This window comes from Equus asinus, chromosome 13, assembly GCF_041296235.1.
Source record: "Equus asinus isolate D_3611 breed Donkey chromosome 13, EquAss-T2T_v2, whole genome shotgun sequence".
NCBI lineage: Eukaryota > Metazoa > Chordata > Mammalia > Perissodactyla > Equidae > Equus > Equus asinus.
Genome location: NC_091802.1, coordinates 1,222,917 through 1,240,838, shown reverse-complemented (window position 1 = coordinate 1,240,838; position 17,922 = coordinate 1,222,917). Strand labels below are relative to the sequence as shown.

General features: G+C 48.9%; 1 protein-coding gene across 17 annotated transcripts in view; it reads left to right on the top strand.

Moving 5' to 3' along the window:
• The window catches only part of DHRS7B (dehydrogenase/reductase 7B), a 63,566-nt gene extending 48,736 nt beyond the window's left edge, over window positions 1–14,830 (top strand). For 15 of the 17 annotated variants that reach the window (XM_070482205.1, XM_044745863.2, XM_070482199.1 and 12 more), the window contains 5 exons: window positions 1,390–1,499; window positions 7,744–7,960; window positions 8,525–8,617; window positions 11,737–11,889; window positions 13,528–14,830. In XM_070482205.1, the coding sequence (XP_070338306.1) occupies window positions 1,390–1,499; window positions 7,744–7,960; window positions 8,525–8,617; window positions 11,737–11,889; window positions 13,528–13,733 (779 nt within the window). In that variant the 3' untranslated portion in view covers window positions 13,734–14,830. The remainder of the gene's footprint in view (window positions 1–1,389; window positions 1,500–7,743; window positions 7,961–8,524; window positions 8,618–11,736; window positions 11,890–13,527) is intronic. The other 2 variants (XM_070482201.1, XM_070482197.1) reach the window with 1 other exon arrangement.
• The last annotated feature ends 3,092 nt before the right edge of the window (window positions 14,831–17,922 follow it).

Below are 17,922 nucleotides of genomic sequence, written 5' to 3'. Positions count from 1 at the left end.
CATGTTTAGGGGCGGGGCAGGCAAGAAGCAAGAGGACCTCACCCTCTGTACCGCTTAGCCCCGGGGTCTGGTGGTCTCCCTCCCTGCCCCTCTGCCGTAGCCTCAGGGAGCTTATGTGGGACTCTTGCTGGGGTGGTCCTAGTGAGGCTGCCCCTGCCACGGCTGCTCAGAGCCCCTCCTTGGGGTTTTGACCCTGGAGCTTGGAGGAGACAAGTCAGCGGCCCCTCTCCTGTCTGGCAGAGGACTGGTGTTATGTGAGCCCAAGGTTGCCCCAGCCCCGTTTCCATCTCGTGGAGAAGCCAGGCTGGGGGATGAAGTGGAGAAAGGACTGGCAGGCATTGAGAGAGGCTGGTTCCTGTTGCCAGGGCTCTGGGCAGCCACCACTGTCCCTCCCAAGTCTTGGATGTTCCGCTCTTTCTCTTAATTCCGGAGCTATCCCAGAATCCTCCTGATTAACTCCTCTTTTTGCTTTGCCCCGGTGTGAGTTGAGTCTCTTTTCTCACCACGAAAAGGACAGAGGTGTCCAAAGAGTTTTGGACTCTCCCCTGCCATGGTCTTAGTTGATGTCTTCATCAGTGGTCACCTGAGATGTGGTAGTGGGCTCAGCTGAACCTGGTCCCCTTCCTTCCGACCCAGCAGGAGGGGGCCTTTTGAAATGCAGCCACCAGACCTTTGCTGTTGGAGGCACTCAGTACGCTTCAAGTCTTGAAACTATAGTTGTGTCATATCCCAGCCTAGCAAGGCTGTCACTCTCCACCTGCACCTGCCCATTGTCCCTACACTGCTTAGCATACTCTGCTCCCTTTACCTCAAGTTCTTTCTGGGGAAACAGCCCCTCAGGCCTCTTCACCCCTTCTCGGCAGAGCCCTGTGCCCACTCTGCTTCTACAGAATGATGTCAGTACCCCTAGGAGACAGGTCCCTATTGCGTTCAAGTGACTTGGGAAGCAGCCTGGCTTGTACTAGAACAAACGCTTCGGCAGACCACAGCAGCACAGTAGCTGGCCCTGCCTGATCACGAGCACGTTGCTTGACCTCCCTGAGCTCCCTCGGTTGTGAAAATGGGGATAATGCTCACAGGGTTGTTCAGAGCTAAAGATCATTATGGAAAGTGCTGAGCATAGTGCCTAACAAACCCGTCTGCCAGTCCCTAGCTTCCTCTTGCCTGTGGGTGTCTGTCACACCACTGAGCATGAGCTCTCTAAAGCAGCAGCAGAGCTCATTTACCACTCACTTCGTGCCTAGTCCACAGCAGTCTGGTGCGCCTGTGTGGCGTGCATGAAGAGACAAGTGCATACTGGGAAACACTGGGTAAGTCTGCACTGACCTGCACTGGGGAAGAAAGGCATTGAATTTCCCCTGCTGTCAAGGCTCTTTCTTCTTCCCTTAGAATGCGCCAAAGTCTTCTATGCTGCGGGTGCGAGGCTGGTGCTCTGTGGCCGGAACAGGGAGGCCCTGGACGAGCTCACCAGAGAACTCGCTGCTTCTCAGGCCGCCAAGGTGAGCCCAGGGGTGTGTTTTCTGTGGGAAAGTCGTGCAGTCCATCCTCTGCAGGCATCTGAGGAGATAGCAGCCCACTCCTGGGCTGCGGGACGTGCAGGGTGTCCACACGGTCGCACTGTATGGGGAGGGCAGCCGGGCTCCACGGCAGCCGGGCTCCAGGGCCTGAGGAGGAGCTGTTGTACGGTTCACATCCTGACTGCACCGCCTACTAGCACTGCGAGCTTAAGAAGTTCCTCCTGTGAATGCGCCCCCCTCACCTGGCTAATGCTGACTCATCTCTTTGGTGGGCGGGGGATAAGGGGGCAGGTTGGAGATGATTTTCAAAATTTTAATTGTGGAAAAATATATATATAACATAATATTTATCATTTTAACCATTTATAAGTGTACAACTCAGTGGCATTAAATACACTCGCAATGTGTGTAATTATCACCACTATCTATACCCAAAACCTTTTCATCGTTCCCAACAAAAATTCTGTACCCATTAAATAATAATTCATTCTTCCCCCCACCTCCCCAGCCCTTGGAAACCTTATTCTACTTTCTGTCTCTGAATTTGCCTATTCTAGATGCCGCGTGTAAGTGAAAACACGCAGTATTTGTTCTTCTGTGTCTGGCTACTTAATAACGTCATTGAGGTCCGTCCATATTGTAGCATGTATCAAAATCCCATTCCTTTTTATAGCAGAACAACATTCCATTGTATAGCTATACCACATTTTGTGTATTCGCTCGTTTGCTGGCGGACACCAGGGTTTCCATCTCTTGGCCATTGTGAATCACGGCTGCAAACGTGAGCGTGCAAATATCTCTCGAGTCCCTGCTTCCCATTCTGTTAGATGCATCCGAGGAGTGCAACTGCTGGGTCTTATGGTAGTTTGATGTTTAATCTTTTGAGGAACTGCCAAACAGTTTTCCACAGCAGCTGTGCCATCTTATATTCCCACCAGCCGTGCACAAGGGTTCCAATTTCTTCACGTCCTCACCAACAGTTACTATTTTCTGTTTCTTTTTTTTTCAATTATACCCATCCTAGGAAGTATGATGTGGTATCTTGTTGTGGTTTTGATTTGCATTTCCTTAATTACAAGTGATGTTGAGCATCTTTTCGTGTGCTTGTTGACAATTTGTATATCTTCTTTGGAGAAATGTCTGTCAGGTCCGTTGCCCATTTTTCAGTCAGGTTGTTGTTTTTGTTGTTGTTGCTGAGTTTAGGAGTTCTCAATATATTCTGGATATTAATCCCTTATGAGAGATGTTACCTGTCAATACTTTCTCCCATTCAGTAGATTGTCTTTTCACTTTCTTGATGGTGTCCTTTGATGTACAAAAGGTTTCAATTGTGATGAAGCCCAGCTTATCTATTTTTTCTTTCATTGCCTTTGCTTTTGGTGTCATATCTGCGAGGTTGTTGAGAAATCCAGTGTTATGAAGATTTTCCCCAATGTTTTATTCTAAGAGTTTTATAGTTTTAACTTTTACATTTAGGTCTTTGACGCACTTGAGTTAATTTCTGTATATGGTGTGAGGTAATGGTCCAACTTCATTCTTTTGCATGTGGAGATCCAGTCTTCCCAGCACTAATTGTTGAAAAGATTGTTCTTTCCCCTTGAATGGTCTTGGCACCCTTGTCATAAGTCAATTTATCATGTATTTGAGAGTTTATTTCTGAGTTCTCTATTCTATTCCATTGGTCTATATGTCCTTATGTCCTACCGTACTGTTTTAGTTAATGTAGTAAGTTTCAAAGTCAGGAAGTGTGAGTCCTCCAACTTTGTTCTTCTTAGTCTTCAAGATTGTTTTGGCTATTCCTGAATAGCCATTGAAATTCCCTATGAATTTTAGGATGATTTTTTTCTGTTTATGCCAACAATGCCATTGGGGTTTTGATAGGGATTGCACTGAATCTGCAGATCGCTTTGACTAGTGCTGCCATCTTAACAATGTTAAGTCTTCCAGTCCACGAACATGGGATGTCCTTCCCATTTAGGCTTACTTTAATTTCGAGCAATGTTTTGTAGTCTTCAGTGTACAAATCTTTCACCTCCTTAGTTAGATTTATTCCTAAATGTTTAATTCTTTTAGCGGTTATTGTAAATGTGTTTGTTTTCCTAGTTGTATTTTCAGATTATTCATTGCTGGTGTATAGAAATGCAGTTGAATTTTGTGGGTTGATCTTGTACCCTGCAATTCTGCTGAACTGATTTGTTAGCTCTAAAAGCTTTCTGTGGATTTCTGGGATTTTCTATGTATGGAATCATGTTATCTGTGAATAGAGATAGTTTTGTTTCTTCCTTTCCAATTTGGGTGTCTTTTATTTCTTTTTCTCCTCAAATTGCTCTGATTGGAGTTTCTAGTATGATGTTGAGTAGCTGTAGCAAAAGCATCCTTGTCTTGTTCCTGATCGTAGAGGGAGCACTTTGAGTCTTACACCATTGAACATGATGGGACCTGTAGGTTTTTCATAAACACCCTTTACCATGTTGAGGAATTTCTCCTCCACTCCTACTTTTCTGAGAGTTTTTATCATGAAAGGGTGTTGAATTTTGTCAAATCTCTTCTCTGCATCAATTGAGATGATCATATGGTTCTTTTCCTTTGTTCTATCAATATGATATATTATATTGATTGATTTTCTTACATTGAACCACCCTTGCATTCCTGGGATAAATCCCACTTGGTCACGTTGAATAAACTTTTTAATATGCTGTTGAATTTGATCTGCTGGTATTTTGTTGAAGATTTTAGCATCTGTACTCATAAAGGATATTGGTCTGTAATTTTCTTGTGGTGTCTTTATCTGGCCTTGATATCAGAGTAATGCTGGCCTTGCAGAATGAATTAATCAGGAAGTGTTCTCTCTTCAATTTTTTGGACGACTGTAAGAAGTATTGGTGTTAATTCTCTTTTAAAGTTTTGTAAAATTCACCAATGAAGCCATCTGGTCTAGGGCATTTCTTTGTCAGGAGATTTTAGGTTACTGATTGAATCTTTTGTTTGCTTGAGGAAGATTGGCCCTGAGCTAACATCTGTGCCAGTCTTCCTCTATTTTATATGTGGGTCGCAGCCACAGCATGGATGATGAGTGGAGCAGGTCCCCACCTGGATCCAACCCTGTGAAGCTGGCCACCGAAGCAGAGCACACCAAACTTTAACCTCTTGGTCACAGGGCCGGCCCCAATACCTGTCTTTTTAAATCTGCTGAGACTTGTTTTGTGGCCTACACAGAGAATGTTCCTTGTGCTGGAGAAGAATATGTATTGTGCTGTTGTTGGGTGGAATGTCCTATATACATGTTAGGTCCAGTGGTGTATAGTGTTGTTGAAATCATGTGTTTCTTTCTTGCCCTTCTGTCTGGTTGTTCTATCCATTATTGAAAGTGGAGTAGTGAAATATCCAAATAGCACTGTAGAGCTGTCTGTTTCTGCCCCCAGTTCAGGTGATTTTTACTTCGTGTATTTTGAGGGTCTGTTTTTATGTACATAAGTGTTTACAATTGTTCTATCTTCAAGCCTGTAATGTACCTTTTATTATTATATAATATCCTTCTTTGTCTCTTGTAGCCTTTTTTTATTTAAAGACCATTTGTCTGATACAGTCTAGCTACCCTCACTCTCTTGGTTGCTGTGACGTGGGCTGTCTTTCACTCTGTCACTTTCCTGTGTCTGTGTCTCTAGATCTAAAGTGAGCCCCTAAAGGCAGCAGATAGTGGGGTCTTTTTTTAAAAAGAAAAACTCCATTCTGCCAGCCTGTCTTTTGATTAGAGAGTTTAAAGTATTTACATTTAAAGCAATTATTATTAAGGAGGGACTTACTTTTGCCATTTTGCTGTTTGTTTTCTATATGTTTTATAGTTTTTTTGCCCCTCATTTCCCACATTACTGTCTTCTTTTGTGTTGATTTGTTTGTACTGAAATGCTTTGATTGCCTTCTCATTTCCTTATGTGTGTAATCTACAGCTGTTTTCTTTGTGGTTGCTATGGAGATTACCTTAAATATCGTAAAGTTATAACAATCTAATTTGAATTTATACCAACTTAACTTCAATAGCAGACAAAAACTCTGCTGCTATACACCTCTGTCCTGTCCCCTTTCTGCCATTCATGTCATAGATTACATCTTTATACACTACTTGCCCAGTAATAGTTTTTAAATGCATTTGTCTTTTAAATTGTGTAGAAAATTAAAAAGTAGAGTTACAAACCAAAATTACAATAATACTAGCTTTTATAATTGCTTTTCTATTTACTGGAGATCTTTAGTTCTTCATCTGGCTTTAAATTATACTGTCTAGCTTCAATTTCAAACCGAATAACTCCCTTTAGCATTTCTTGCAGGGCAGGTCTAGTGGTAACAAACTCCCTCAATTTTTGTTTATCTGGGAATCCTAATTTCTCCCTGATTTTTCAAGGATAGTTGTGCCAGGCAAAGAATTCTTGGTTGATAATTTTTCTTTCAGCACTTTGATATATCAACCCACTGTCTTCTGGCCTCAGGGTTTCTGATGAGAAGTCAGCTGATAATCTTATTGAGGACCCTTGAAGTGAAGAGTAGCTTCTCTCTTGCTGCTTTGAGGATTCTCTCTTTCTCTCTTGACAGTGGGATTATAAGGTGTGTTAGTGTGGGTCTGAGTTTATCCTATTTGGTATTGAGCTTACTGGGTGTGTAGATTCATGTTTGTCATTAAATTGAGGATTTTGTCAGCAATTATTTCTTCACATATTCTTTCTACCCCTCTCTCCCCTCCTCAGATTCCCAGTGTGTCTGTTGGTTCCCTTGATGCTGTCCCACAGGTCCTTTAGGCTCCATTCAGTTTCCTAAATTCTTGTCTTCTTTTTATTCTCTGACTTGGTAATTTCAGTTGTCTTCTCTTCAAGTTCACTTATTCTTCTGCTTGCTCAAATCTGGGTTTGAACCCCTCTAGTGTATTTTTCATTTTAGCTATTGTACTTTTGAGCTCCCGAATTTTTTTATAATTTGTTTTTATTGATATTCTTGTTTTGTTTACACATCCACTTCCTGCCTTTGTCCATGTCTTCCTTTAGCACTTTGAGCATCTTTAAGACGGTTGTTTTACAGTGTTTGTGTAGTAAGTCCATCATCTGGGCTTCCTCAAGAGTATTCTCTAGGGATGTATTTATTGAAACCAAAGGGACAGAGGCAATTCATTCACACCTACTGGAAGTCACTTCAGCCAGTGGTGGTTAAAACAGTGACAGCCTGCCTGCATGCTGTGCCCAGTGATTAGGACTGCAACCGTCATCAGAATGCCACCCTGATATTGGGAGACAAGGTCTTGTTGCCCACCTTGGCTCCCTCAAGCTGCACCAGAAACATGGGTCTCCTTTCCCAGAGCTGCCTGCCACAGGGCCAGGTGGATGGGAACAGATAGCCACCACCAAGCTGACACTGAAACTGACCAAAATTATCTATAATTTGCCAGCTAAGCACCCCTGAAAGCTGCAAGCATTCACACAGTCTCCAGGGTTCCAAAATAGTCACTTCAGAGAGTTTCTGCTACTGCAGCTGTCCAGGTGGAGAGATGGGTTCCTGGCACTTCCTACTCTGCCATCGTCTCTGATTTCGCAACCCTCATCTTTTAGATCGCTTGTTAAACTCACTTTCACTGGGAAGCCCTCTAAGCTAGACCGCTCAGGTACTCATTTCTCTAGGCCTAGACTTCTTCATCGCATTGTTTACAGGTGTAGAACTCATCCCTCTGCCCAATGAGACTGCATGCCTCAGGAGGACAGGAGCCATGTCTGTCTTGCTCTCTGCTGTGTCCCCAGTGTCCGGCACATAGAGGATATATAAGAAATGTGTCATGATAAATTAAAGTGACTTAACCTGAGAAGGACTGCACTTCTCAACGGGGGCACTATTTAATGTAATAACAACATACAGCACGGTGCTGGCACAAGGCCCCAGGGGGCTCTATGATTGATAGCTCCTGTGGTAATCGGCTACAGTGATTATACCATACACCATCCCTGCCCTGTGAACTATGGTCTGGCTCTAGCAGTCATTTTCATTTCAGTAGAAAAGCTGCCCAGGTCGGGTGTGAGCCTGGGGTGGTGTCAGGGGGTCCTCCAGGCCACATTTCTTCGGAAGAGAGGTGCTGCAGCCTATGTCATTTCATGCCCAGGGGACCACTCCCAGGATTCTGAACAGCAGAGACATGTGGCTCACGTGGCCTGTCGCTCTGGTGGTGCATTTGGTTTCTGTTGTATCTGACCAGGTGCAGACACACAGTCCTTACACGGTGACCTTCGACCTCACAGACCCTGGGACCATAGTTGCAGCAACAGCCGAGATCCTGCAGTGCTTTGGCCATGTGGATGTGCTCATCAACAATGCTGGGGTTAGCTACCGTGGTGCCATCGTGGACACCACCATGGACGTGGACAAGAGAGTCATGGAGACAAACTACTTTGGCCCCATTGCTCTAACGAAAGGTAACAATCTCGGATTAAAAGGAAAAAGAGCACAGATATGCTGGTATTATTTTACTTCACTTGGTTCCTTTCTAGCGAATGTCGCCTGTCCCCATCCTCTGTTTTACTCTGGGACAGGTGTTGTCATTACACCTGGGTGCTCGCATTTCTAGGCTGTGTCTGCACTTTATCTGCATACCACCTGAAGTCAAGGTGCTCTCCTCAGTGACAGCGTCATTTGTATAGCACTGCCACCATTTCCTTCTAATGGTGTTTGCAAACCCCTACAAAGTGGGGCTATTTTACGTCAAGCCACAGATCTCACTCCAGGGGTGTGGGTCTCCCTAGGAAAGGGGAACTGAGCTGACTGTGGGTGGAGATTAGGCTTCTGTCTGCCTCCCTCCGCCCAGCCCACTGGCAGTCTACTGGGGCAGGAGGCCTAAGAGTTCCAGCGAAATGGGTCCTCCCCTTCACCACTCGCCCCCCTTGCTCTGACCCCATCTCCTCAGCGGGGCCCCCCACTCAGTGTTGAGTGCGGCGCCCAGACGGGGAGGCCTCTTCACAGCCTCTGCCTCCTTTCCTTAGCGCTCCTGCCCTCCATGATCCAGAGGCGACAGGGCCATGTCGTCGCCATCAGCAGCATCCAGGGCAAGATCAGCCTTCCTTTTCGGTCAGCGTGTGAGTACTTCCTTCTCGCCCCCAGATGTTCTTTTTTCTGTTTTTTTCTGATTATAAAAATAACATGTTTATGATCCAGAATTCAGACACTAGAGAAACACTCAATGCAGGATGTGAAGGAACTTCATCAGAATGTGTTCTCCTGAGCAGAATGCCTGGGTTCACGGTCCCGGCTCCACTTCTTACCCCTCCTCTATATGACCTTCTGCAAGTGTCCCACCTGCAGAGAGGCGACCCACCTCTGTACCCCAGTCCTCATCTGCACAATGGAGACGGGGCCTCCTAGCCTCGGAGCGCCGCTGGGGAGACAGGCATCTGTGAGTGCTACGAGCAAGGTGCTCGCACGTGTCCTCCCCCAGACCACGGCCCTCATCCCTCCGCGGCAGACGCCTCCACACTTTCTCTACATGTGATCAAACACACAAAAGCGAGGTCACACTGTGTGTACTGCTTTTTGGCTTGCTTATTCCACTTGACAGTCTGTCTTTCCACCTCAGCATATATGGGTTTACCTAAGCCTTTTAGGTGTTCTTTGAATGTATGTAACATAATTTATTTAACCATTTTCCTGGGCAGTTGATTTTTTCCCCATCAGGCTTTGATCATTAACAATGAATGACGGGCTTCATAGAACATCCTTAAATGTTTACATCTCTGGGCACTCATGGCAGGATGTGGGGAAGATAAATTCCAGAAAGTGGAACTATTAGGACCAAAAAATTAAGACTGTCAGATTGACTTCCAGTTCACCCCCTCACCTCCATGTGTGTGGGTGGCCATGCCAACATTTTGAGCTATCATTTCATTCATCTGTCTGCCATCATGTTGCACCAGCAAGCAAACAGAATCTAGTTTTGTTTTGTTAAGATATTTTAAAGGTAACTTCACAAACTGTCCCACGACTCCTTTCTTTGCTCCACCCTCTGAAAAGAAATGCTGACTGGAGCAGCCTCGTCTGCTCCTACCCCCTGCCAGTAGTGCAGACTTGTCAGAGCAGGAAGGGGAGCAGGACGCTCTGAAAGCGCAGTAACTCCATCCTGCTGGATGATGTGGTGTAGCCAACTCTCGGGGTTGGAGATGTAACAAACGCTGTTTCTCTCAAGATGGGACCCAGCTCTAGCTTTTGGCTCTAGTTGTATGTCCTTGGGCAAGCTATTTAACTGGTCTGGCCCTCCCTTTCCTTACTTGGAAAATGAGCCATTATACACGCTTCACGAAGCTGTTTTAAAGATGGAACAACACAGTGGAGATGAAGAGTCCTCCGTAGATGGTGGCGTGCCGCATCCGTGCTGGGGCCGTCCGTGTGCCAGCGTTCTGTTTCAGCCCCAGCACAGAACAGCCATCTCAGGCTGCTCGAATGGTTCAGGGACAAATACCTATAGAACCACAAATGACAAAGCAAATGAGGTAAAATGTTAACAGTAGGTAAGTTGGGGGAAAGGATATATAGTATTTTTGGAGTAAATTATCTCCAAACTTTACCTTGACCTCATCTCACTGGATTTTGTTCTCTGTTTGGGCTGTGACTGCAGTGGTCACACACGGTTGGTCTGGCGCTTTGTAACAACCAGACAAAATGTGGCAGTACCTGCTGGGCGCACGGATTCCCCCTGATGAGCAACAGTCTTCTCTGTAAAATGGGAGAGCAGCTCCACACGAGATGCTCCCAGGGTGTGGTTCGCGTGTGCCTTGCAGAGAGGAGGAGCTGAGTCCTGCTCACAGTGGTGAGGAGGGTGTGGATCAGCACCGCCTGGCGAGGCCCTACAGCCTGAGGCCTCTGGGAGACCGGTGGTCAGGATGCAGCCCTCTGTTCTGGGGACCCCAGGACGACTCGCTCTTCTGAGTCCTGGGCCTGGGCTTAACCCTGGAGTCACGGCTGATAGGAACAGTTCTCTCTACCCACCTGCTCACGGACTAGCATCCAGCCCCTGGCAAGTTGATCCAAACCAAAGGAGCTGGCCCCAGAAAAGCCCTGCAGCGGGCCCAGACGCTGCTAGATTTCTCCTGCGACTGGCTGGACACTTCCTTGCTTTTTTCCTTCCTGCTTTTTTGGCCGATAGATGCCCTTTTCCTAAGGCTAAAACATTTAGAACTCTGAATTGGAGGAAACTGGTTTTGCGTGGAGATGCTGTGCCTCCCGGAATGCCACTCTAGGGTCACGGCCCCTTCAGAGCACCTTTCGCCAAGGTGTGGGGCCATCGCTAAAGAGCAGAGGTGGCTCTGTTTTGCACAGGTGGAGCAAGCTCAACAGCTCTTCCTGATGAAAAGCCACTTGATGGAAGCCTGTCAAACGAAGTCCAAAATAGGCAGGCAGATCTCACACACTCCCGGGCACACAGGGATGCTCGCTGGCAGCACAGTCTCAGGGACGATGTCTGGAGCCCACCCACAAAGGTCCCTTGATGGGGCTGGCTCTGTGTCTGGCAACCACAGAGGAGCAGGCAGGGCTGCGTGGCTGGCACAGAGGCTCCCAGTCTGTGTTACCAGGTAAAGAACACTACTTACAGCTCATTTCTGTAAAAAAATATTCCTTATGTGTAAAATCACATGTATGTACACAGGATGTGTAAACAAGTCCTGAGAAGCCATTAGCTGTGGTTACCACTGGAGAACGGAACTGGAAGGCAAGGGGGCCTTTCACTGTTTCACTTTATATCCTTCTGTACTATCTCAATTTTTACCCACTAGGCATTTTTTTTTTTTAACTTTTAATATGGAATACTTTCAGACTTAAAGAAAAGTTGTAGGAACAGTACAAAGAACTCCCATGTCCCTTTCATGCAAATTCCCCAGCTGTTCACGTTTTACTGCATTTGCTTTCTCATATTCTCTGTGTGTGAATGCACACATATATGTATATGAAATTTGTAATATTTTTCTGAACCATTTGAAAGGCTGGAGCCCTCACGCTCCTCCCCTCCTACCTCCTTGAGGGCGTCTCTAAGAACAGGGGCACACCGCGCTCCTCCAAACCAGAGGGAAGATGGGTGCAACACTGGAGTCTTTGCTTATAAAATCAGTTTGTTAAACAAGGGGCAGTGAGTGAGGAGGACTGTTGGCTTGTCCCCCGCTGGCCCACACCAGCTCACTCACCTGTTTCTGTGCCACCAACGCTGCAGATGCGGCCTCCAAACACGCAACGCAGGCCTTCTTCGACTGCCTGCGCGCTGAGGTGGAGCAGTGCGGCATCGAGGTGACCGTGATCAGCCCCAGCTACATCCACACCAGCCTCTCCCTCAACGCCGTCACTGCCGACGGCTCCAGATATGGAGGTGAGGCCCCACTTTCTCTTCTCTTCTGGGGAAAGCTTTTGACCACAGTGAGACACACAGCTCTTACCTGACGGTTCTTTGGTCATTTTCATTTGGAATATAATTTTTAAAACTAAAAAACTTGACGTATGGGTATTGGTTTTATATCCTGTTGAATAATCTTCATTTGCCGCGAACCGTGCTTAGCTGAGCATCACCATTGCAGCTATGGGAGCAGGGCTCCTGTAGCCCAGGACCGTGAGGGCCGCCAAGGAGGTCCCCGAGCTGGCATGCTGCCAGACTGCCAACTAACCTCTTCTCAGGGAATTAAAATGAAGGCACAGTGAAGCCCTCACGGAAAGTATGAGTCACTCAGTATGCCTGAGCAATGACTGATTTCAGGGTACTCAAAGAGCCCCGTCTTCTGGGGTGAGGCTGGGTGTGCCAGTCTCAGAACCTTCATTTTGCTTCAACCAAAGACGGTGCTGAGCTGAGCTGGTCAGCCCTAGTGGGCCACACAGCCAGGCCCCAGCACGCAGGCTCAGGCCACGCAAGGACCAGTCAGCGCTGCTCTTCCGCACCTGGACGGGGCCTGCCCACCACTTCAGTGCCATCCTGCCATGTCCCGCCTCCCTGGGTGTGGTCTCCTGGCCTGCGCTGTGGCACTCACCAGGGCCTCCTGCCATGCCCCACCCCAGCCAGGCCTGAGCAGGTCTGCCCGTGCCCTGGGTGGCAGCTGCTCCCTTACTCAGCAAGTCACCAGATACCATACAAAGACATAGAGCCAGAGAGGTTGATACCTATTTATAGAAGAATCTTTTTAAAAATTCCCTCTGTGGCAGTTAAAAACAAGCAACAATCAGAAACCTCCTGTTCGTCTCTGTTAACAAAAACACAGTGAGAAATACTGGTGAGGAAGCTCGGCAGTCTGGACAACTTAGGACTTGTTTCAGATGGTCTGTGGCCTCTCTGTGCTGCCAACTGGTCCTACCTTGTCAGCACATGTGTCAGGTTACTAGGGAGGAAGGAGCGGCAGTTGCTGTTAACCAGCCTATCGCCTCCCAGACGCCCCGCTGCTGCCTCTGACCCCTCAGACATGGAGTTCTTCCTGTCTCCTCTCCCGGTAACAGAGGACAGCTGCTCCCCACCCACTTCTTTGCCTTCACTTCAGTGAGCTCATGGTGCACATGGGGCTGTAGTCTTCTGACCTCAAGCCAAGCTACCCAAGACAAATTTGATGGTACAGCATCCTGAGTCAGCGATTGGTCCAGAAGGTGAAAACTCCTACGGTCAGGAGACTCCTCAGCTGTGGTGTGAGGGGCTCACTCTTTGAGACCCTGTCTGGGCTGGCCTTCGTCCTTTGTTGTAGCCCACCAGTTCTAAGCACTGCCTGGGGCCCCGTCGACCTTGTTCCCACGTCCCACCCACATCTCCCTTACGTCCACTCATGCGCTGCACTGCAGAATGGCTCCTCATTTCCTTGGAGCACAGAAGAGTCAGGGATGGGGCGTACTGCCTGCTTCCCGACTGATTAGGTGAAGAGCTTCCTAGCGGCAAATCTGGCAAGCCGACCCAGTGGGTCCATGTCAGCTCCTCTCCTCAAGAGAGTGACTTCTGCTTCCAAGTTCACGTGGGGTTTTTTTGTTTTGTTTCTTTTAGTTATGGATGAGAAAACAGCCCAGGGCCGAAGCCCTGTGGAGGTGGCCCGAGATGTTCTGGCTGCCGTGGGGAAGAGGAAGAAAGATGTGATCCTGGCTGACCTGTTGCCTTCCTTGGCCGTTTATCTGCGAACTCTGGCTCCTGGGCTCTTCTTCAGCCTCATGGCCTCCCGGGCCAGAAAGGAGCGGAAATCCAAGACCTGCTAGAGCCGCAGCAGAGCCGGGGAGGGGCAGCACCTGCTCTGCAAGGACAGTGTGTGCTGAGACTTCTGGATATGGGTCTCCGGGGTGGGAAGGATGGAGACACACTTCTCCTGCAGGTCCCTGGCTAGGCCCTTGCTGGCAGAGAATGGGAACCAAAAAAGGCAACAAGCTTCTTCCCAGGGGAGAGAGGTAACCCTTAAGGAATAAATACGGAGCTGGGTTTTAACTCTAAGGATATGAAACCAGTGAATGGAACAGTCAGTTGTGCTCTTCAAGGACTAGGAGAACCACACCTCCTTCGAATTCCCGCCTCTGCCAGCTCCTAGAACACGTTTCAGTCTTGAAATAGAAGACATCCTGACGTCAGCCCATCAGTTGTTCTCACATTTGACTTATCCAAGACCTCTGACCTGATTGTCTTGGCAGGGCCCACCTTCAGCACTCAAGGCAGAAGGCTGTCGTAAAGGCTCATTACTTACCCATGTCCAGAGTCCTGCAGTGTCTCATTCAGCACTACACAGTGGGCTGATATGGGATCAGTCATTTGACACATCCCAAGTGATGCCGGCTTTAGTGCCTGAAAGGAATTCCCCAGTCTCCCTGTCGGCTCTCACTCGCAGCCCTGTAGGACCAGGTGCCACTCCAGGCAGAAGATGAACTTACTCAGGAGACAGCAGCCAAAAGGGAGAGGAGAATCCCGCGTGGTCCTCTGTGTCCTCTAGAAAATAAGACTCAGAAGCCCAGTCGGGCGGGAGTCGAAAACAGCGTCTGGTCCCAGGTAGAAGCAGTCCATTTGTTAGCTGTGACTGTTGGGGCATAGCCAGAAAGGATGCCTGCACCCACCTTTCTGACTTATTAAAAATACATGGCTGCGGTTCACTGAGTAAGTCAACTTCCGATCTCAAGTGTAGGATGGAACTCTTCCTCTGATTGAAGCTGACAGTGGAAAGTGGAAATTGTGAGTCCAGTGTATAGGCTTCCCCAAATTGGAATAAAGCTCCCAGCACCTTGGCATCTTACACTGTGTCCTAACTCTGGTCCATGGAGCTTGTATTTGAAACAGCTGCCTATGAAATAAAAATGGCCCAAGCCAGCCTGCAGTTGGGGCGTCAAAGGCTCTTGAGTTACCTGGGAGTACGGGGACAGGAGTGGATGGTTAGATCTGGTGGCTTTCCCCACTTCCCAACATGGCCAGGACATTCCAGGAGCCTGTGGTCGAAATGTGGACACAGGCATGCTGGGTGGCTTTTCCTTTTCCACACAGACTGTCTACCTCCCCGTGACGTGGAAGAGAAAGATCTCCTGAGTGTACACATCAGAGCTGAGAGCCAGGGGAGAGCTGGACTCGAGACAGCAGCAGCCACGCCAAAGCCTGGCCTGCGTCTGAGGCCGAGTCAAACTGCCGAGCGCCTAACAGGCCTCGGTAAGAGGCAGTGCTAGCGGAGCCTGGCCCTCTACATGGGAACAACAGAACTCTATCCTTGGACACTTGCTGCCTGGTGCTTTCAGAAGGGCCATGGCCAGGTGCTGTCCTTTCCTCTGCATTAAATAAAATGGTCCACAGCTGGAGATGACGTGACCCACTGCCCTCTGAGAAGTGCAGGTTTAGCAACGCGCACCTCATCCTCAAAAGATGGCATCCCCATGCTGTTGAGGTTGGTGGTTTGGGGGCCATGTGACAGAGGCTGGGAGCCCACTGTACCCTGCCTCAGGTGTGGGTGGGTACGTGGAGCTTGGAGCAGACATGAAGGGTCTCTCACCTAGATACCACACATGAGCCGCATCCCACTACCACTGTTTATTTACCTAACGTTTTCAAGAACTCACTTTCTAAAACTTACTTTAGAACTTTATATTCTACCATATAAATAGAAAATACTCTAACACAAACAGAACCGTTAAAATCTAGCTAGATCCGGCTGTCTGCCAAAGGCTGAGTCTGAGGCCCAGCTGCTCCTGAGGAGGGTGGCAAGCTCAGAGAGGCACTGAAGATGTGCTCACATCACACAGCCGCTCTTTTTGGCCTCAGAGGCTAGGAAGAGGACTAAAAGGGCCAGCGATTCAGTGTTCTTCCATGTCCACGTTGTACCTAGAGCCCTCCTGGGGGCCTCTGGCGTTAGGCACCCTCCCTGGAGAGCTGGGCAAGGGCGGGCCTGGGGAGCCCGCTGGCACTGGTGACTTAGATGCAGCCGCAGCGCCGTCCTGAGGGCAGGTGCCCACCCGCGCTGTGCGCAAGCATCCCGAAGAGGGAGCTGGGCCAGGACCTGACCTCAGCGTTTCGCTGTGGAGTTTCAAGCCAGTGTTTGAGGATGACTACCTGCCACCAGGGGTAGTGGTGTTGCTGCTGATCCAGTTTCTCTTTTCTGTCCTCAAAGGTTTGTTTTCCCCTATCTTTCGTCCTTGAATTCTGCTGGGTTGGTGTAAAGGCACGCTTCTCAATTGGTTCTGCCTTCAGATAAAGTTCAGAGGCATTTTCCACTCTGCTCTGCAAGCCGCCTGCTGTTTCCCTGGGCCGAGGGCAGAGCAGACTCTCTTGGGCTTCGTGCCAAAGTTAAAGTCTCAACCACCACCACCAGATGCATTTCTCCAGACAGCAGCACCACACGTTGGTGTGCTCGCTGTAGAGTGGCCGCAGCTCACAGTGGCCAGATGACAGAGTGTATGCTGCCTGGCACAGCCCCTGACTTCCAGCAGGCCCCAAGGAAGGTGGCTCCTGTCCCTGCCTGTCAGGGGCCATGGCTGCAAAGCCAGCGTGATCACTTTGGAGGGAGCTGATGGGCTGACAAGGAGACAAAGCCAGGTCCACTCCTCTCTGTCGCCTGACGGGCTGGCCTGTACGAAGGCTCTCTGCTCGTCTCTGAAATTAGGGTGAGACGGGCCGCTAAACCGAGGCTCATGTACTAGATGATGAAGAGCACGATCCACTCACTGACGTGGACACACAGGACTCACAGGACCCAGCTAACGTGGCCTTTGCTCTCAACTGGCAGTTATTTTGTGCTGTTTCTTCAAGAGCTCTGTGGCATGTCACAGATGAGCATAACCCACTTGTCAGCAACGTCTAAGTGGGAAGGGGGCAGAGATGAGCCAGCGCCAACAGAAGGGAAGGCCATCCAGACACAGGTGTTCTGCCACTCTCCTTCCCAGCCGACTCAGCGCTGCTTAAGTAGAGGGGCCTGGAGCACAAACCCCCGCCTTGTGGCCTACAGCAGCACCATGTCCTCACCTCCTTGGCAGGGACGTGTAACTAAGATGGCACCGCAGAATCTCGGCTAGTCCACCCAACAAGAACCACTCTGTTCACGGCACTGGAGCCAGCCGGTTTGCACCTGACTTCTATTTCTGGTGAGGGCTTCTGCTTAGATGACCCGAGATGGCCACTGCGTGTCTGCTTCCAACCACCTCCCCCATGAAATCTGATTTGCAGGCAGAGCATGGGGCTCCCCTTCCAAATCTGGGCTGTTTATTGCAAAAACACATACCATTCCTGCCCAGCAGGCTTGGGAGCCAGCAGACACCCAAGGGGCTGTGGGCACTGCATGGTTGAGACAAGGTCTGTTTGTCTGGGATCACTACCAGTTTACTGTTGTTCCAGAAGGCCAGACTGCTCTGTAAACAGCAGTGTGTGCCTGACCCCATGCAGCAGCCCGCACTCACCGAGTGATCTCTAGCGCCCTTGGAATTAAACTCTGTCAGACTCTTTGTGGGCCATGGGTCCCTTCTGAGATCTTAAAAGCTCTGGATCTCCCCCTATAAAAACTGGTCCAGCCACCCCCTTGAGTCCTCTGATGCCTTCTCACACCCCTTCGGCACTCCCTAGTGTCACTTCTTCCTGGTGCATCCTTTAAAACTAGGAGAGAAATCAATCTGGCTGTCTCTTAAAGACGGGCCTTTCAGACGGCCGTGCTGTGTAGCTCTTCAGGGACGACCGAGGGCAGAGGTCTCAGGAAGGCTGCAGTTAGGGGGGCCTGGCCTCTTTGTGGAGGGGATAATTTCCCATTTATCCAGAGCCTTAAAAGGAATGTGAGAGACAGTGCACAGTGTGCCCTTTGGTGTGGGAGAGGTGCAGGCGCGCCAGGCTGGAGCGCGGCCGCGGAGGCTGCTCTCGGCCCTCCCCTTGGCTCGGGCAGTGGGCTAAGCTCAGTCCACATCAGGAACAGCTTCAGCGCTTTCAGAAAAATACAGACATTAG